Source organism: Leishmania major, chromosome 32 (genome assembly GCF_000002725.2).
Source record: "Leishmania major strain Friedlin complete genome, chromosome 32".
NCBI lineage: Eukaryota > Euglenozoa > Kinetoplastea > Trypanosomatida > Trypanosomatidae > Leishmania > Leishmania major.
Window position 1 is genome coordinate 968,457 of NC_007273.2, and position 19,203 is coordinate 987,659.

Below are 19,203 nucleotides of genomic sequence, written 5' to 3' on the forward strand. Positions count from 1 at the left end.
AAAATATACACGCCTGCGAACAAACCACCACACACACAAACAAACCCGGCTTCTGCTGCACTGCGGCTGAATCCTGGTCGCCTAGGATGAGCCGTCTTGCTGCAGAATCAGGGTCGTGCGTCGACGGGACTCGTCCGTCCTTGTCCGTATGCCGCATGCCTGCTGCGTGCTCGGCGCTCGAGGAAGACTTGGGTAGGCCGCATGCCATGATCCACGCGGGCCGTGTACAGGCTCCTGCTCGAGGGCGAAAGCCGTGGCGTCTAGCGTGCGGGCAACAGAAGGTGGTCCACGTGCATGCAGCACGAGCTCAAGGTGGAAGTTGGCCAGCTTCGGGCCAGGGCCCTCGGAGACCGTGCGCCGTCTGGCTGTGCGCCGCGCTTCTCCCTGGCTCGCTTCAAGCCGCTGCGTCTCATAACACAGGCGGAACACTCCCCCACATGGGCGTCTGGAAGACCCAGTGGGTGCAACTCGAGGCGCCCTCGTCGTGCCGCCCCGCGCCCATGCCTCAGCAGCCCACCCGGTCAGAGAGAGGGGGTGCCGCATCCTCCTTGCACACACGCCCCTTGGGCTTGACTCGCACGGATCCCTTCCCGCCTTTTCCGTCCATCGCTCTCGCGCTGCTGACCTCTCGATGCGTTGCTTGAACGCGACACACGACGCCAGCTGTGCTTGACAGTCCGTGCGCGCAGCGCTCGCATCTCTGTATCGTGGGCCCGCCTCAAGGCGACGCTGCTGTCTGTGAAGGAGGGCTCGGTACCTTCATCGCCCATTTCCGTCTATTTTATGGGAAGGAGGACGGGGTCTGGATGGCGTGCCCACATGCACCGCGACAGGTGAGACGCTGCTACACGTCTGTGGTAGCAGGAGGCACTCCGCCCTCCCCTGAGCCCGCACGCCTCTGACAGGAGCGGGGTGTGCCAAGCGGAAGGGGCTCGCGGATGGGCATGTGTGGCTGCGCACAGAGAACTCACAGGCCGCTGTCCTGAAGGGGGACTTGTCGGCTGCGCCAAAGACGCGACGGGAGAAGCTCGTGCAGTGCGAGTGAGACGTGCGTGGCGAAGTGAACGAGTGCAGCGGAGAGCTGCTGCTGGCTGCGGTGCACACGCAGGGGGTCCACCACCATGATGAGGCGAAGAGGGCCCAGGACGGATGGTTCTGCGACTGGGCGTGCACGCCTGGCCATCTTCGACTTGTTCTTGTGGGTGCGAACACAGAGGGCGGGGCGATCGTCTGGGAGAGCCATGATGCACAGCGAGTGTGATGCCGGCCGCGGTCGGGCCTCTGAGGGGCCGTGATGTAGCGAGCCCAGCGTGCCTGCGTAGGGTCGGTAAACGCCGCGGCTGCCTTGGCACCTTGTTGGTGCGGCACTGGCTTGTTGGGGGAGCAAGCCCAAGGGGGTCTGCAGTGGAGCGGGGTGAGGACGGAGGCCGTACGGGTACGGCTGGAGCCTGTCGCGCAGAATGGCCGCGCAGTCGTCGCCAGGCGATTCACTGGAGGGGCTTTGGCGCCGGTTGCTGGTCAGCGTTACCGGGCGATAAGGCGCGGGATCACCATCTGGCTTGCGCAGCTTCAGGAAGAGCACAATGCGCCCCTCCTTTCCACGCAGCAGGGGCGCGGCTAGCGACGACGCGCAGGCTTCAAGCGTTCAGCCGCGCTTTCGTGCCGTGCACCGGGAGGGCCTTTGACGTTCTCACGGTGAATTTCGTCGGCGCCCGGGGCGGAGCCGCAGTGGAGTTCGCGGAGCGCCATCTGCGAGCTTACCCATGGCGAATAGTTTGAAGGGCGTCGAGTTGGGTCTCGCGGTGGGACGCGAAAGCGGGCTGCCGAGCCTCGCGCTGACTTCTGCGGGTGCGTCGTGACCACTACGTTGACTTGCGTTCTCACACCGAGGAAGCCGCCACCTTGTCTCATTGCTGTTGTGCGCGGTGGGCGGGGAGGGGAGCGATCCGTGGACAGTCAAGATGCTTGCCCATGATCGAGGGTCGCAGGAGGGGTGGGGGCGTCCCAGGATTCTATCCATCCCTCAAGGCCGGCTCCTTCGCTGTGATGAGCATACCCGAGAAAGGGCGGTGCTTGGGAGGCTCACGGGGCACCTTGTCGAGAGATGCTTGGAGCTGCGCCAGTTTTCGCGTCCCGGGCGGTCAAGTAGCTTTGCCGGATGGAAGAGAGCTCCCGGTGGTCTTCGCGATGAGTTGATTTGTAAATGGAGCCTCGTCCCTGTGAGTGGCGCAATATGTGTGCATGTGTGCATGTGTGGCGGGATGGGGTGAGACTGCGTGGACGATCCGCCTTTCCTCCCTCTGGTCCACTTTCGGGTTGTCGTGGTAGTCTCGGGGGTCAGTGCCGCACTCTGAAGCTCCCGCGTCTTCGCTTCTGCGTCGCTGTGGTGTCGGCACGGTCTTTGCGGACTGATGTGGCAACCGCGGAGCGGCACAGTTGCTACATCGCTTCCTGGAAGGAACATGATGGGGCCCCGGCCAGCACTGGCGGCGCCCGGGCCATACCCCATCCTCAAAGTGGACGGCGGACCGAATCGCGCCGTGGTCACTCGGTGCCGTGGTGGCGGTGCCCCAATTCTAGAAGAAGCCGGTGAGCATCAGGGCGACGGCCCCGTCTGCGCTGTGCCACGCCGTAGAAACGGAGCCGCATACGCAAAGGCAAAGATGCATCAGCGAAGCGAAAGAAAAGTGCAAGTCGCGCTGTGGCCCCCCACGCCTCCTCCACCGCCCCCTCACCTCACCGACGTGGGCAGCGCGGCAACATCACGCGCGTGTGTGAATTTTTCTGTGCACCAGCGAAGCTGGAACGGGCAAGCAGCCAACGGGAGAGGTGCCCTTTGAGCGAAGATGGTGTCTATGGCGCCGTTCCCGCCCCGCCCCCTTCCCCCTCCTCGCTCCCCTCCCCTATTGATGAAATCCCACATCACGTGAGGCGCCTGCCTCGCTGTGCTCGCACGATATCTGCCTCGGCCAAATCACGACATGCAGCTGAGTTCTGCTGCGTGCGAGATGCATGAGCGTTACCCTCTGTCAAGCTGTGCCACGCAGCCGACAGAGGGAAAGGCGGGTGTTGATCCAATTCAGTGGGCCTGGAAGAACGAAGAGAAGAAGCGCCCGCGCACTGCCGCGCTTAGGTGGTCCTCTCGACCTTGACGAGGTTTTCAATCTTGGGGTCGAAGGGGAGATCGCTCAAGGAGAGGGGGTCAAACAGCATACGGTCCCCGAGGTACAGGGTCGTCTTCTCGTATGGCAGGTCTTTTTCCTTCTCTAGCAGCGCCTTCATGTTCTCTACGCTCTGGCCCATGAAAAACATCGCCCGATACATCTCGCCATCGGGGAGTTGAAACAGCACAGTGACAGACGCACCGGCCAAGTCGCGCTCTACGGCGTCCATCGCCTCCATGCTGCGACTACCGACAGCGGCCGCAGTCGGTGCTGCGGCACCAGAAGACGCATCACCTTCCAAGAACGCCTGTGGTGGGGCCGCCCACTCCTCGACGGAGTCGGAGTCCGGAGAGTTCCTACCGGATGACATGACGGATGTGGGGAAGAGAAATGCTCTGTGTTGTGTGGCTCTCCTTGGGGGTCAAGTGCTACGTGCGTGCAGGTTGCGGGGTAAGAGAGAGCGTGCAGAACCCAGTGCAGTGAGCACGTTAGTCCGACAAGTGTGTGCAGTCGTCACAAGTTGCTGCCGGAGCCCGATCACGGAGAGGAAAAGGAGATGAAAGGGGGTGGGGCGGGGGGGGGCACACACACAGAGATAGAGATGGAGAAGCGAAGGTGGGCGCCAGAGAGAGAGAGAGAGAGAGACAGAGATCGACTGAAAGAGGAGTGGGGGCGCATGAGCGAGATGATGTAGGCGGCGTTGCACCTCTGCCTCTCGACCCACACCCCCTCCCCTCAAAAGTGTCGCCTAAGGCAGCGCAAGTGGCGCAAGATCGGATGCCTGCTCGTGTGAGTCCGAGGGAAGTAGTGGGTGGAGGTGGGGGGAAGGGGGTACACTCATACACTCGGACCCGCTAACCCCCCTCCTTGTGCTGATACACTCAGCCACAGTGCGAGCTCTTAGTGGCCCTCTGTCCAGTGCTCCACCCACGCGACTCGGTGTGTCTGCCTGTGCGCATCTGCTCATGCCTTGGTCGAGATATAATGTGCTCCTCACGGGGAGACTATCATGCCTCACGCGCTCAGGTGGAGCGAGTATGTGTACGCTCATGTGTGCAGCGCAGCGTGCTACGCGCGTGTCGCGGCGCTCGCCGACTCTGGGCCCTTGAGAGTGATGCGATTGGCAACGTCGCGAAGCATCTCAGCCACTGGACGACGATATCCGAGGAGCGTCACGTTGCTAGGGTCTTCTGCCTTGGCGACCGTAATCCAGAGAGGACCGCTATTGGGAACCACGATGAGGGGCGTAGCCGGGCTGCCAGTTGACGCCGCCGGAGCGTCATCTTCGGTTGCCAGCGCGCAGCTCGCACCGCTGATAGAGCTGCTGCCTACACCAGCGTCAGCGCTGGAGTTCATGACGGAAAACACCCACTGCCGAATAGCCTCCGCAGTGAGCTGGCCGACCGAGGCGGCGTCAGAAAGCGCATCGACATGTTTTTCGCCCTCACCGCTCGGGTCAGAGTCCTCTCCCGTCTTTCCCGCCATTATCTCGCGCACAAGGGGTTGCATCGCCGGCGACTCCGCCATCCGCCACAGCAGTCCCACCGCATCGCCGCAGCGACCCTTGCTCAGCTGCACCGCCTTCCTCGCTTGATCCAGCGCTCGAGCGTACTGTCCGGCGGCGTAGTACAGCTGCGCCACCGCGCACAAGGCTAGTGGCTCGCGTGACTTCCACTGACGCATCACCTGCGCGGCAGCTCGGCCACGGGACGCGGGCGGCTCCAGCGAAATAAAGAGTCCCAGCAACTCACCAACGGCATCATCCTGCGCCATGGCAAAGGTCCCCTCGCGCGTCTTGGGCAGCCTCTGCAGCACCTCCTGCACCATCTCCAGCGCCTGCCCTGGCGTGCCGTACTGCACATCCAGCATGGCCTGCGTGACCCCGATGCGGGCAACGGCGCTGGCTTGTCTCTCGAGTTCCTGGGCCGACACACCCCGCGCCAAGCCGTGCGATCGCGTACTCTGCAGATCCGCTGCACAAGCCGCCAGCGCATCGGTCAGCAACGCCCGAGCCGCCGCTACGTTCTGCAGCAGCTCCGCCTCCACGCGGGCAGCCACAAAGACCCACACTGCCGCCACAGCCCGGCAGTGATCGGGAGCGAGCGCCTTCTTGCACAGCACGCGAAGCTCCCGAACGTCACTGGCAAGAGACTCGTCGTGCCGCAGCAGGTCAATCACGGGCACCACAGTTGAGGTCGGCGCCAGCACGTCCTGCCGCTGCTGGATTGCGCACCGCTTCTCCTCGAGCCGCATGAGCCACAGTCGCGACGAGCGCGGGAATCGCTGCAGCGCATCCACCAGCAGCGCATCAATTGGATGTCCTTGACTGCGGCGCAACACGGCAAGCTTCACCCACACCTCCTCCTCACGATGCTGCTGCTGCGCGGTTGCCGCGGCACCCTTCGCTGCAGCAATCGCGCTGACCAAGCAGGCATCCGCCGCCGTTGTGTCGCCAACGGCGGCCAGCATTTTCGAGCGTGCCACGTACAGGCGCAGGGCGCCAGCGGCCTGCTCCGTCGCGCTAGAGTTGATGGTGTGCAAAAGCCGATCAATGAAGGAGAGGGCTGCCGCAAAGCAGCAGCGACGGTACAGGGCGTCGGACACAGCCAGTGGCACCTCCACAAGAAGAAGCTCCAATGCCAGGCTGAGCTGTGACCTTGCGCGCGCGTCGGCGGGGATGCTGGACGCCGCGTTCAGCTGTGCGTTCGGCCTCTGCGAACCGAGCGAAGCGCCAGCAAGTAAGCCTGCCGCTGCGGCGGCGACGTGTGTGATACTGCCAAGCAGAGAGGCCAGCGCTACTACCAACGGAGGAGGAAGCGGAAGCTCAGATTCAAGGTCTGCCGCCTTCGCTTTCACGGGCGCCGGCGTCGTCGAAGCGGCCGCTGGCGCCACAGACGGCTTCCCAAGCTCCTCCTCCTCATCCTCCTCCGCCACCCTCTGCTCCTCGCTGCGGGCACCGAGAGCGGCATGTGCTACCGCCGGTTGACGCGCTGGTGATGGCACCACAGCACCGTCTTCCGTTCTCGCTGAGCCCCCCCTGCCGCAGCACCACAGTGCAGGCAGGTCGTCGTGCAAAACAGCGCTAGAAGCCGACAGTACTGCGGATGAAAGCACAGGCAGAATGTCGCGAGGCATCATGGTAGCAGTAGATCTGGCGACTGCCGCCGCGGCGCTGCTGCCCACAACCGCCAGCGTCTCTGAGGGTTCATTGCTGGTGTTCATCGACTCGAGCTGCTGCTGCTGCAGCCGCAGCCACGAGTACCAGAGCACGCACTGCACACTGTGTTGACTCGCGGCGTCGGCAGGAAGAAGCGCCACAAGGTCCTCGAGCCACGTGGCAGGAATGGTATGCGCCGCGCCCTTCTTGTCATTAGGATCCACGATACAGAGAAACATGTGCGCAGCCGTGCACACGTACACGCTTGGCGCTGGGGTTGCCGCACGAAAGGTCTCCGTCGCCTCTCCATCTCTATTCGACGGCTCGATCCCACTGTGGCCCTTCGCGTCGCCCTTGTGAAGCAGCGAGAGCGCAAGTGAGAGCCAGGCATGCCGCGACCCCGCCTCGCTCAGGTCGAGGTAGTTACGCTGGGCGGTGCGCACCAGGTCACGGACCTCCATGTCTGCCCTTTGTACGGCTGTGTGCATCGCCGCCATGGACGCCGCGCTGCCCGCACCGCTTTTTTCGGCTTCCAACACTTGACTTCCGTGATGCGCCGCGAGCTGAGAGGGCGTGTTCGTGGGCGAAAATCGACAGGCCCAGTAGTGTGCGAGCACGTGCCACTCCACGTACTTGGCGGCCTCAATGATGAGCGCCAGGGAGGGATAACGCACCGCCGCCGCCTGGAACATTTCTTTGCCTGTCTGATATGTCTCCAGCCGCGCCAGGCGTGCCCACAGCAGCGGCAGTGTGGGCGTGTGCTGCAGCGCCTTCTGGAGCAGCGCGCGCTGGTCGTGCAAGGAGGGCACGCACTGGACCAGGCGCAGCCACAGTTGCTCGCTCGACGGGCACGCCAGCACCGCTCGCTGAAGACACGGCACCCTCTCGAGCAGGGGTATGCAGTCCAGCAGCTGTGTCCAGAGCTCCTCCTCCGTCGGGCACGCTGACGTGGCCTCCTCCAGCAGGCGACGACGTCCGGCGTAGTTGTCCTTGGCGAGGTAGCGCAGCCGCTCCTCCCAAATGCGCTTGCCCTTCCTGCCAGTCACAGCGCACCCATCCACGAGCGTCTGATACGCGCGGCGCGTCATTCCCATCTCGCGGTAGGCGCGGGCGTGGGTGATCCAGGTCGTCTGCTCCTCGGTCGACCCCATCGCGAGCACGTTGTGTAGGCCGGTCTGTACAGCAGATGCCTTGCCCTTCAGGACGTCGTAGGCTGTCAAAACACGCTCCTCAGCAAAGACGTGCTCCTCGGCAGCCTCACCCTCCTCCGTCCGAGCGCTGCGCACCACTAGCGGGGCTGAGGGGCCTAAGGCAGGCGCCGGCAGTGACGAGTTCACCGTTGTCAAGGACCCAGATGGGGCGGGCCCTGAGCAGGCGCTCGGCGAGTCTGCAGCGGTGATTGTCTTTGCCGCAGTGGGCGAGGGCACCACCTCCAGCGTGGCAAGGTCATCCAGCGAGAGCTTCATCTTCGCGGGAGCGCCGTGGTCTGCATTGCTGCTCGACACCCCGCTGCTGTGGCGCCAGGCAGCCTGATTCCCTGCTGCTCCGTCGCTCTCGCGCTTGGGTTTCCGTGTGCGCTCCTCCAGTCGCTCCATGGCGGCAAAGAAATCGTTCTCGTCTCGCGTCATCTTTGCCGTTGTGTTAACGCCGGTGGTGAGCTCGGCTGTCGTGATAAAGCCCTTCGCCCCACGGCCGGCACCGTACTGATAGCCCTTCGGCGGGTGTGGAGCGTGCCAGTCCACCTTGGCGAGCAGCTGCTCGTACTTGTCCTTCCTTTCGTCCATTATGCTGTACACGGTGACCACAACGAGAGCTGAGATAGGGATATGTATATATATATATATAATGGAGAGAGAGAAAGACACAGCGAGGGAAGGAGCAAAACAGGTGGCGAAGGAGGTGGCCTCGCATGTGCACCCCGCCTTGCAAAGTCCTTCACGCACTTTCTCGTACTCTAGTTATGCTGTTATGCGCGTGTCAACACCACGTGGACAGGTGGTGGCCCCCTTTTCCGTGTTCGATTTGTGGATGGACGCTCGTTGATTTCGTGCACAAGTGAGGTGAGTCGGTCAGCAGACGAAAAAGAAAAGGTGTAGGCGGGTGGATGCAGGGGAGCTGGTGCAGCAGCCGCATCTGCAGCGGAGGATGAGGGTGGTATCAGTGTGCTGCACAAAGTATGTCCCCCGCATGGGTGTGCCGTGGCGTTCAAGCTTCACGGCGGCGGCCTTGACATGCATGGCCCGCAGCAGCTCGCACACACAACCACATGACATTGTGGCAGCGATGACCGCCCACACCGGAGGTATACGTTTTCTCGGGTTCCACCTTTCTTGGTCCTTTTTGCAGAGCAGTGTTGCAGCACCGATGTGTGACAGTGGACCCTGGAAAAAGAGTGCACCTCGCTCCGGCTCTCGCTCTCCGCGCCTCCTCCGTCATCATTAGCCTCCTCCCTCCCAACCCAACGAACGCACCGCGCACTTGGCTCCGCGCAGCCCGCTCAGAGCGGCCGTGGTGGTGGTGGTGGGAGCTGCAGCCCTTTCCTTACCTTGTCTTTGCTGCCCTCACAAAACGGATGCGCGACTCGGCACACGAGCCACATGCTTGTGCCTGTGAGTCGCGGCCTCCCGTCTCAGCCCCGCGGTGTATTTTGCGTAAGTCCAGAGTCTCTCACCGCAGCCCAGCCCTCGTGCTGTGGGACACGGAAAAGCAGCTGAGCAGCCCCCAAACCCACACGTGTGTGCATGAGAGAGTGTGTGAGTGAGTCAGTGAGTGAGTGGGACAGAGACAGGCGAGCCGAAACACGAAAAAGAGACGCAGAAGACAGCGGCATAGCGAGCCAGCGTAAGCGGGCCACTTTGCCCTCGCAGCACAAGCACGATACGTCTCACGGCAGTGATGCAGAAGCTTAGCAGGCACGCCCCAAAACACGGGCGTGAACCTCACAGCGCAGCAGCGGCACCTCGACTGAGAAGAACCGTTGGAGAGATGCAGCGAGGCAGCCGCTCCCTTTCCCCTCTCAGCAGTATTGATCAGTGCTCACGCTCTGGGCTGCGCCTACCACGGCACTAACGCGGGCGCACCTCCTCGAGGTAGTCGTCGTCGTACATATCGCGGCGCTGCTCCAGCGAGGCGCCCATCCGATCCACACGTGCGTCGAGTAGCGACTGCAGATACATCCCCTGCCACCCCACGTAAATGATCATGACGGCGTACATCCAGTAGAACCAGCGAAAGTCAATCTTCTGCAGCGGGCCTTTGGCCTGCGCGTACTTGATGAGGCTCTCCCGCAGCACGTTCGTGTCCACGTCCTTGAAGTCTTCGGGGTTCACTTTACCTTTGTTAATGCGAGACTGCCGGATGTAGCGCCGCATGGCGCCGTAGTTGCTGTGCGAGTACATGAAGAAGCGCGGCAGATCAATTACGAGGTAGGCGGCATCTCGTATCGCACATTGCAGCTTGTTCGCGGCCGGATCCCAGTGCGTGAATGTCCGGATGTCGTGCTGCAGCGTGCGCGTCGCCGCATGCACAAACGACACAGGTGGTGCGCCCGCCATGAGTTCGCGCCTCAGCCAATGTATATATATATATATATGTCTGTGTGTGTGCGTGTGCGTGTCGGGGTGGGCGGAGGTTATGCGGGAGACACCAGGTACGTGAAGCAGGGCACGGAAGTGCAAGGCTTAGTTGGCTTGGCTCTCACACCCTTTTCACTTTACGCGCGCCGGTGGAGTGGACAGTAGAGATCGTCCAGTGCTGTGCGCAACCACGGGCATCCCAGGTGTGCAACCGTGTCACGGCGACACGACGTGATTGTGTGCGGCACAGAGAAAGGAGGGCGAGCAAAAAGAAGACGGGGCACGTCGCAGGTGCAAATAAGAGAGAGAGAGAGAGACGTGGAAGGTGGTGGGTGCGCTGGTGCAGAGGTGGAAGGTGATCAGAGAGAAAGAAGACAGGACACAGCGCCAGCACCACTGCGGACCGCACAGGTGGGTAAGAAGTACGATGGAGAAACGCAAAAGAGAAGGAGACACAACCCGAAAAAAGAAAACACAAAGCGTCGCGATTGTGCGCGGGCGAGAGGTGGAGGTTTCGTCGGTAATCCAACGACACTGCCTCGTTGGTTCGCCTGGCTTGCCACGCTGACCTTTGTCAAGCTGCGCGTGTGCTCGCTCGTTTCCTTGTCGTGTCCGTTTTGATCATGTTGCAGTCGTGGCGTGATAAAGTAGTCGAGCAGCCGCCATTCACGGCACTTGATGATGGGCTCGAGGCTGGAAAGGAAGAGGTATGGCGGTGCGGCAGCAAGGCTTCCGCTGTAACAGACACTTGCAGCCCTGCTGCACCCTCCTGTTTCGTCTTCGCCCATTGCTGCACAAAGCAGCACAGCCACAAACGCGCACACACGCGCTCGCACACACGAAATTCTGCTACTCACCGATCGAGCAAATCGCACAAGACCATCTTCTACGGGGGGGGGAAGTGCGAAAGCAGTCTATGGGGAAAGGAGTAAAAGCATGCCGCAGTGGTCCGAGCACAACGAGGGGGAGATACGCCTCTCTGCTCCCTATCCCACAACCTGGACGGAGGTCTGAATCACATCGCCTTGGCAACCAATGTCTCCCAGATACGGCTGCAGCAAGCACGCAAAGAGCCGCGCGTCCATCACAAGCTCCCCAACGCGCTCGCGCACTACATCACGCAGGCTCTCCATGTCTCCATAGGCACCGCCTCCGCTATTTGAAGCGGCAAAATGCGAAGAGCTAGCAAGCGGGCAGGCATTGCAGACATCTCGCGGCATGGCGCACACCGTGACGGCGCCGTCGATCTGAATCACGTGCCGCGAAAGCGTCCACACGGCCGTCTGGATGTGCTGCCGTGATGGAACCAAATCCAGCAAGCGCCCAAAGACGGCATCGCGCACGACCACCTTAGACAGCTCCCGCTTGTCCATGGTCGACAGCAACGGAATGCCGGCATACGTAGCGGGAGGAGGCGACAGCGCTACAGGCGAGGAAGAAGGCCCAGAAAACAGCTCTGTCGAGGAGGGACGGCTGCGACGCTGCGGCGGCGTCATGTAGCCCTGCCCGGCTGCTGTCTCTGCCGCCCCATGAGAGAAGTCGTTCGCGTATGCCGTGCAGTCACCGCATTGCTCTCCTGTCTGTGGTAGGGATGGGCGCGACTGGGTACGCTGCAGCGAGCTGGAATTGCGCGCGGTGATGGAGCATGCATTGTGCCGTAGCTGATAGAGAAGGCTGAAGCGGACGACTGGGGCGCCCGCTGAACCCGCGGCAGAAGGCTGTGCCTGCCCTGCTATGCCATCGCCGTCGCCATTCGAGTGTCTGGAGGAGTTGACCGCGTACGCCATGGGCTGTGTACCAAGCTGCACCACTAGCGCGCTCTCAAGGGGAGCTGAAAAAACGGGGGCGCCAACACGCTGACTCGCTTGACCCTCTTGTCACAGAGCACTAGATTGGCGAGTGCGGGAGCAGGTGCCGGAAAACGGGACGCACGCAGAGAAGTGCGACGAGAGAAGAAATGACGCACAGCGATGCAACGCACAAGAGCCCGTTGACTCCAGCCTAGCGGGGGAGGGGCCTTGACGGGCTCGCGGTATGCACTCAGAGAGAAACGGTGGACTGGGGTTCAACGTCCTCGTGAGCAATGGTGGCGTCTTCTTTTTGAAGGATGAGCGGCAGGGAGTTGGCGAATGATGAGTGAGGTGCACAGTGATCTTCTGGCTTCTCGACGATCGAGTAGGGTGCCGTAGCTGCCGTATGCGGAGACCCTACGTGCAGCTGGCTCGGTGACGCTGCTGTACAATACACGTCAGCACCAGCGACTCACAGAAAAGCAAAGAGGCGACGGGCGGGTGTGGGGGGAGGGGGAGGGGAGACGTCGGTCAGCGAACTAAGAAGAGCAACGCCCAAGAGGCGTTTGTGAGCAGAGGGAGAGGGGGTGGGGCGAGAGGACCAGTGGGGGGTGTGCATGCTTTGCATATGGAGGAGGGAAGACGCAGCTGAAAGTGGCCCGCACGTCTGTGCGCAAGTAGGGGCCTCCAAACTTTCGCTGCACCGTCCTGTCAAGTGGCCGCCCATGAGTGCGCGCCGTTGTTTCACTGCACAACACATACACCCCGAGGTTGTCCACAAAGAGTTAGCACCACATCAGAGACGGACGGCGACACTGGCACGTGTGCACAGCAGACTACTAACACGATTCCTTTGCGTTTTCTTTTGCGCATGCGTACATGCACGCATGTTGGGTTTCTCCAGCGACGCACATTGCGAAATCTACCGTTCTGCTCTCCCTCTCTAGGCCCACCTTCCTATCCAGCATAACGCAGGGAGGCGCCACAGCCGCCTAGGAAGGAGCAGAGGCACACACGCACTGCCACAATAAGGCCTCCATATCCACCACGGTCATCGAAGACTTCCAAGTTGCCGTATTTACGCCCACCGCGCCGGAGGCGACCAGGGACGAGGTCCCGAGAGGCAGCGTCACCCGTCGCGTGGAGAGGTCAGTGCCCCGCACACACTCCAGCATCACGGTGCCGCCTGCCACGGTCATCTTTACATGCGCCACAGGCGCTGACGGCACAAAGAGCTCTGGCAAAGAGAGGTGAAAGCTGATTAGCGTGCCCGGCCGCACCTCCATCTCGACGAGCCTACCGAGCCCGCCGCCCGTGAAAAATGACTGCTGGAGGGATTGAAGCTGGATGGCAAAGGTGTCCATCACAACGGCGCAGACCAAGCGGTTAGCCGCATGCAGCCCACCACTCAGTCCCTCCTGTTCAAAGGCCAGCCGCAGAAAGCGGTGCAGTGCCTCGCGATCCTGAGGGACAACTCTTACAAAAGACGCAGGCGTGGATGCTTCAGGTAATGGCGAGGCAGAGTCGACGGTGCCGTGAGCACTGCTGTGAGCTATCAAGGGGGCTCGAGCCGCTGTGGCAGGCGCAGCCGGTGGGGTGGACGGGGTCTGTGCATGAGGCACCGCCAATACTGACTGTGAGGTCAGGAGCGATGCACCGGCGCTGGTGGTGAAGATATTCCAGTGGAGCGCGACGAGCGTCCACTGTCGGAGCCGCACGTCATAGGTGAGGTCCAGGAAGAGTGCATGCTGCACACACACGCGCACGACGCCGCCCTCTGCACAGACAAACTGGGCGTAGACAACGTCGATAAGGAAGGCGTCTTGCTGCGACTCGGTAAAGCTCTGCAGCGCCTCGCGCAAGGCGACTCGGTACGCGGCAACATCGCGGGCCGCCCACGGCAGCTCGCGCAGCAAGTGCGCCTTGGTGTGCACACACCAAGCCCGCTTCAGCATGAGACGCTCCGCCTCCGAGTTGAGCTGCGCGAGCTCCTGGACAGCAGGAGAGACGTACAGTGGCGCGCACATGGCGTTCACGCGTGGCAGCAGCGCGGCGCGGGCAGTGTAAAGGGCGAAGCGACGCCTGCGCTGCTGCGCGGCGAGCAGCCCCCAGTAGTTGTGCGTATCTGGTGCCACCGCTGTAGACGCCCAGGACGATGCAGCGGAGTCGCCGGCCTCGTCGCGTGGCCGCTTGCCGGTAGCGGGAGTGCCACCGGCGGTCGGGCGACGACGAAACACGATGTTCACATTGCGGCTAAAAGCGCTCAGGGCACCCTCGGCGAGAGGCACGGGATTCAGAAACGGCTGGATGCAGTTCCCCTTGTTTGTTTCCGATGCTGAAGCGGCTGTGCCTGCCTCGCGCAGACCACCACCCTGAACCTTCGCCACTGCCGCCGGCGCCGCTGTACCTTGGAAGCCCTGCGCGATGCGATCGAAGCGACGCAGTGCTAGCATGAGTACAGGATTCTGGCGCACCGTCTCGCAGCTCACACAGCAGGCGCCGTCCGCCTCGTCAGCATCCTCTGCTGTGCTCCCTGATCTGAGGAAAGACGTCTTCACAGCCTCCGTGTGCACGCGACGACGATCTGCACGTCCCGAAAACTGAACAAGAAGATGCTTGACGCGCTGCAGTCGCTGTAAGCGCTGGCGGCACTCCGCCGCGTCATCCTCTGTCAGCGGCGCCACCTCGTCATCCACATCGGTTGCGTGACGTGAGCTGGTTTTATGGCGTGTCTCAACGGCGCTGTCACCGGCGGAGCCGCTGCCTTCGCCCTCTACCTTGACCACGTCACCATCCTCGACCTCCCAACCTGACTTAAAGGAGACGCCGCCGGTGACATCAGTGAATCCAAGGTCCTCGCGCAGCTGCACCGCGTAGTCAGTCAGCAGGCGCCCCACCGCTGTCGTGATTGTCGTTACGCCAGCTCCACCGACGGTGCCACGCCGCTGCACGCCAGCCGCCGGCAGTGAGGGCTCGCCATGCGACGCCATGAAGATTGGCCTAGGAAGGAGGTTTGACCAGGCCAACGAGGACGTGACCAAGCGCACGCAGACACGCACCCTCCCGAGCACGCGCGCGACCGCTGTTGTTTGTGCGCTTCCAAAGAGCGGAAGGTAGCGCTGGCGAGCGAATTCACAGAGGCGGAAACGAAGGACGCGATGACAAGGAGGGGGGAAGAAGGAGAGCGAAGGCGCCAGTGAGTCGTGCGTGATACGGGACTGCAGATACAGAAAGAGCGGGCAGAACACCCGGTGAGCCGACACTGCGCCACGGGCCGGTCGGTGTGGTGTCGGGTCCTCTCCCTGTCAAACAGTCGTTGCTTCCGCTCACCTTCTCTCCTCGTTTCGTTTGCGGAGAGCCGAAAGAGGAAGTGGCGGCCTTCGTGGGCGTTGGTGTGGGTGCATGCTTCTGTGAGGGGAGAAGTCGGTGTTTAGATAAACACCAAGCACATCCTTCCGCAGCGCTGCCCGCTCCGCTGCTGGCCCAGTAACTGGCGCGACGACAAGGGAGGGAAGAGGGCAAAGGAAAGAGAAGACGATCAGCCATCTGGCATGGCTGGTTCATCCATCCACCATCCTCGCAGGTTGGATTCTCCACCGCCTCCTCCGCCGTCCCTACCCCCCTCACCCACCCTTTGTTTCATTTTCTTTGGTTTGTGTTTGTTTGACGCGCGTTCCGCTGACACCGTCGCCATGGAAAGACGGGAGCCACCACCACCACCACCACCACCACCACCACACAACGCGAAAGACGCGATGGCCCCTCAGCCGAACAAAGAAGCCAACAGAATGCGAGGTCGTGGGAGAGGTATGGAAGGCGACGCGGGAGGGGAGGAGAGGGGAGGGGGCACGAGCGCCGAAGGAAAGCGAGAGACCGACAACAGACACAACCACTTCCAAAATGACAAGAAGGGGGCTGCATGCAATCAACAGAGACGGCAGAGGAGGTGAGGAATACACTAGAAGGGGGTCACACGCAGAGCGAGACAAGCACGCGCCTGTACACCACTCATAGCCGAAAGTGTTGGGCAATGCGATCAGTGAACTGATGCCGTCGGACAAGGACGGAATGAGAAACGAAAAAGAAAAGCTGTACAGTTGAAACAACAAGGGAAAAGGGAAGAGCGCTGCGTAGAGCCATGCGTGCGGCTAACGCTCTCGATCTTCCTCCTCTCTCAGAAGCGGCCCTTCTCGTAGCCGCGCGTGCAGACCCTGAACTATGGGCTGCCTCAGATTTCGTTGTTTGCTTGGGCGCGAGCAGCCTTGCTGCCGGTGTTCCCGCGGCCGCTGTGCTGCTTCGGGGCTGCCTTTGTGCTGGAGGACGTCGATGATGCGTCACTCGAGCACGAGTTGGAGTCTTTCAAGGGGGTGCGACGGCGACCGCGACCGCGAGGGCTGCCGTCGCGGTTTCCCAACGTGCGCCGGCCCGACGTGCGGCCGCCGCGCTCGCCTACCGGTGATGGGTGGCCACGGCTCTCGTTTCGGTGGCGCCCTCTGTTGCCTCCGCTGTGTTGATTCTGGCTCTGCTTCTGTGCCTGCACTGGGCTTCGCAGCATATTTGGCTCGAGGGGCTCCTGCCGCACATGCGCCGCAGCTGCCTTGCTCTTCTTCGTAGAGCGCCCCACGACGTCCCGCTTTGACATGAGGGCTGGGTCGGGTGCTGGCGAAAGACTCATCGGCGCAGCGCCGTATCCGCCACGGGGAGGCGCGGATTTCGGAGGTATTGACGGCGTGCCGAGTCTAGCAGTGGTTGCCACCTTCGTTGTCAAGTTGACCGAGGTGCCGGACGTCGAAGGGCGCGACGACGAGGGCGGCCAGCCGCTGACGGTGCTTGCGTTGTTGGCACTCGCGTCAGCCGCAGCGGTGGCGCCCCCATCTGCCTTGTCCTTCTTTCTGCGAAACAGGCCGCCAAAGAGGCCTTTGCTCTTGCCGGAAGGCGCGACAGCGGTGCTGGGGTCAACGCTGGGGTTGTGGCTGCCGTTGCCCTGCTGCGGAGGGATGTGAGCATTCACGGTGCCGCTACTCGGTGCGGGATGCTGTGAGCGCCCCGGCGTGCGATCGCGAAGGCGCTGCCCCGCCGCGTCAGTGCGGCTGCTCGCCTCGCGTTGCTGCACTCCGGTCACCGCATCTCGCGGCGCGACAGCGGCGCTGCAGGGCCACATGGATGTATCGTAGAGCGCCCTCTGCGGCATGGGGAGCAGCATCATCATGGCCGTCTCCTGGCCCGGCGCTCCGGCTTTACCGGCTGTAGCCGAGTCCGCCTCGGCAGCGGTGGATTTGTTGCGCCGGAAAAAACTCAGAATGCCGCCATCTCCCTTCTTCTTGGGAGCTTCAGCGACGCTGGCGTTGTTGTTCGTTGGCAGGGAAGGGGCGCTGCCGGCAGGATCCCCTGCCGCAGGTCGTGATCTCGAGGACGACGAGGCTGAGCGTGGCAATCGGCGGCCGCCACGGCGGCCGCGGCGGCCTCGGCGGTCTCTGCGACGCCGGCGGCGGCGGTCGCGTGACGAAGCCGAGGCGGGACGCGAGGCAGTCTCCGAGTGAGAGGACAAGGAGGACGAATACGACGACGACCCTTGCCTCAATGCCGCGTCGGAGCTGCGACCAGAACTTGACGAAGAGGCGGAAGGGGTGCGGCGGTGGCTTCGGTGACGTCGGCGGCCCTTTGAGGTGCTCGTAGGTGGTATCGCAGGCGGCGGTGATGGCGCCGCCGCTGAAAGGGGCAGCGTGCTCCGGACACCTCTATGAGCCGGTGGCGCAGCAGGCACCATTGCCGGCGGTGGAGGGGGCGCTACCATCAGCGTGCTGGCCACTGATACGGGCTGAAGCACTGAAGCAACGAGGGTGGTGACAGGCGTTTGCCCCACAGACGGCGCCGCCGCTCCCGTTGATGTCGAAACATTGGCAGCAGCGCTCTTGGGAGGGCTGCCCCAGCCCTGGTCAGATCGATGATTCGATCGGTGGTGGCGCGAGGTGTCGGCGAGGTCACCGGCAAGGTGTGCGGAGGCAGGCTTGGGCTCGTTCGTGTTGCTGCGGGCGTTGTCGTGCTGGCCGCGCACTTCGCCGCGGTGGCGGTGGCGGCGTCGGTGCAGCTCCTTCGCCTCCTCATCGACTCGCGGCTCTGGAGGCGAGCTTGGCGAGGCGGTTCGGCGCCTCTCACCGCCGCCATCGCCGTGACGACGCCGGCGTCGTCGCCGGCCACCACCATCACCGCCGTCATCATCATCGTGAGCAGCGCCCCAAGCTGCAGCCGGAGCAGCGGGTGCAATATGTGAGTTTGGACCGTTCGAACTGTGCGGAAATACCTCCCCAAACGTCGCTGTCGCCACCTGCGACGGTGCGCGCGTGTAGCTGGTACTACTAGGTGGTGGGTCATCGCGATGGTGACGTCGTCCGCTATAGACGCGGCCACCGCCGTGTCTACCAGGGGAAGATGGCTGCGCTGCCGAGGCAGGGGTTGCCGCCGCCTCGCCGTCGCCGCGGCGATGTCGACCGTTGCGAGGGCTCTCACGTCCCTTTCCATGCGGCGACGCAGAGGCGAACGCGTTTTCCGGGCCACAGGAAGGGCTAGAGGCGGCGGCGCTGCGCTGCTGCGTCGCAAGTGCGAGCGCAGTAGTGCTGGGTGTGGTAGCCTGACACGGCGGCGGCGGCACTTGGCCCTGCATCACGCCTGCAGCTTGTGGTTGCTGAAAGGCGTGCTGCTTGACGGCTGCGTAGGGGGGGTAGTAGTACCCGGCAGCGGGCCGAGGTACGGCGTAGCTGCCCGGGTGAGGGACACCGGGACGCCCCGCGGCGGCCGTATTTGGCGACGTCACGCTCGCGGCGGCTAAAGAGGGTGGCTGAACTGGCATGCCGTTCATAGCGCCGAGAAAGAAACAACGATTTGCAACATCACCGTACGGTGTCAGGTGCACGGCAGAGTCGCAGGGAGCGCCGTTGGCGAACATCATCTGCTGCTGCTTGGGATCGGCTGACCCAGCAGCGCTGTTGGGGAAGCGGCTCCACGCAAGCATGAACCCCGTGTGCTGCGATGTTGTGTATGTGCGTGAGAGTATATACGCCCGTGTCACAGCGCGGTCCTCTACGTGGGGGCGTGTGCCGTATGCTGGGCCCGATCCGCCGAGCCTGGAGCCGACCACGTAGAGAGAGAAAGAGAGCAGTCACACAAGAGCTAAACAAAGAGCGAGAACTAAAAAACCATGGATTTACCGTCGTCCGCCGGAGAGACGGCAGGTGAGACAACGTGCCACGTTGGTGACAAGGAGGGAAAAACGGAGGGGATGAGAAGCGAACGAAGGTCACCGCTACATGTACCAGATAAAAGGAGAAGGACGTGTATGCGCTGCCCTGCGAGGATGATAGAAGAAAGAAGAGCGTAGGGGAGCACGTGCGGGGAGACGGGAAGTCGCGAAGGTGAAGACTGGGGAGGCACGCCGCCGTCAAACGCGGAGGAGGGAAGGTGGAGAAATAGCCAATAGACCGAGGGGCAACGAAGGGGTGGGGAGAATGGGGGGAGGTGAT

The 19,203-nt window shown here is 62.6% G+C and overlaps 6 protein-coding genes across 6 annotated transcripts; all 6 read right to left on the reverse strand.

The window, feature by feature from the left end:
• Positions 1 to 967: 967 nt before the first annotated feature.
• LMJF_32_2470 (hypothetical protein) lies at positions 968 to 1,243 on the reverse strand (the record flags this gene model as incomplete). Its single annotated transcript, XM_001685518.1, has 1 exon — positions 968 to 1,243. One exon carries the CDS (start codon positions 1,241 to 1,243, stop codon positions 968 to 970), a length of 276 nt encoding a protein of 91 aa, XP_001685570.1.
• A 1,886-nt stretch (positions 1,244 to 3,129) lies between these two features.
• Positions 3,130 to 3,534, reverse strand: LMJF_32_2480 (conserved hypothetical protein; the record flags this gene model as incomplete). Its single annotated transcript, XM_001685519.1, has 1 exon — positions 3,130 to 3,534. The coding sequence occupies one exon, from the start codon at positions 3,532 to 3,534 to the stop codon at positions 3,130 to 3,132; it is 405 nt and encodes a 134-aa protein (XP_001685571.1).
• Positions 3,535 to 4,232: 698 nt separating this feature from the next.
• On the reverse strand, positions 4,233 to 8,105 carry LMJF_32_2490 (conserved hypothetical protein; the record flags this gene model as incomplete). Its single annotated transcript, XM_001685520.1, has 1 exon — positions 4,233 to 8,105. One exon carries the CDS (start codon positions 8,103 to 8,105, stop codon positions 4,233 to 4,235), a length of 3,873 nt encoding a protein of 1,290 aa, XP_001685572.1.
• A 1,281-nt stretch (positions 8,106 to 9,386) lies between these two features.
• On the reverse strand, positions 9,387 to 9,875 carry LMJF_32_2500 (conserved hypothetical protein; the record flags this gene model as incomplete). Its single annotated transcript, XM_001685521.1, has 1 exon — positions 9,387 to 9,875. The coding sequence occupies one exon, from the start codon at positions 9,873 to 9,875 to the stop codon at positions 9,387 to 9,389; it is 489 nt and encodes a 162-aa protein (XP_001685573.1).
• A 2,803-nt stretch (positions 9,876 to 12,678) lies between these two features.
• Positions 12,679 to 14,676, reverse strand: LMJF_32_2510 (conserved hypothetical protein; the record flags this gene model as incomplete). The annotated part of the gene is made up of 1 exon (XM_001685522.1): positions 12,679 to 14,676. One exon carries the CDS (start codon positions 14,674 to 14,676, stop codon positions 12,679 to 12,681), a length of 1,998 nt encoding a protein of 665 aa, XP_001685574.1.
• A 1,238-nt stretch (positions 14,677 to 15,914) lies between these two features.
• On the reverse strand, positions 15,915 to 18,695 carry LMJF_32_2520 (hypothetical protein; the record flags this gene model as incomplete). The annotated part of the gene is made up of 1 exon (XM_001685523.1): positions 15,915 to 18,695. One exon carries the CDS (start codon positions 18,693 to 18,695, stop codon positions 15,915 to 15,917), a length of 2,781 nt encoding a protein of 926 aa, XP_001685575.1.
• Positions 18,696 to 19,203: the final 508 nt, after the last annotated feature.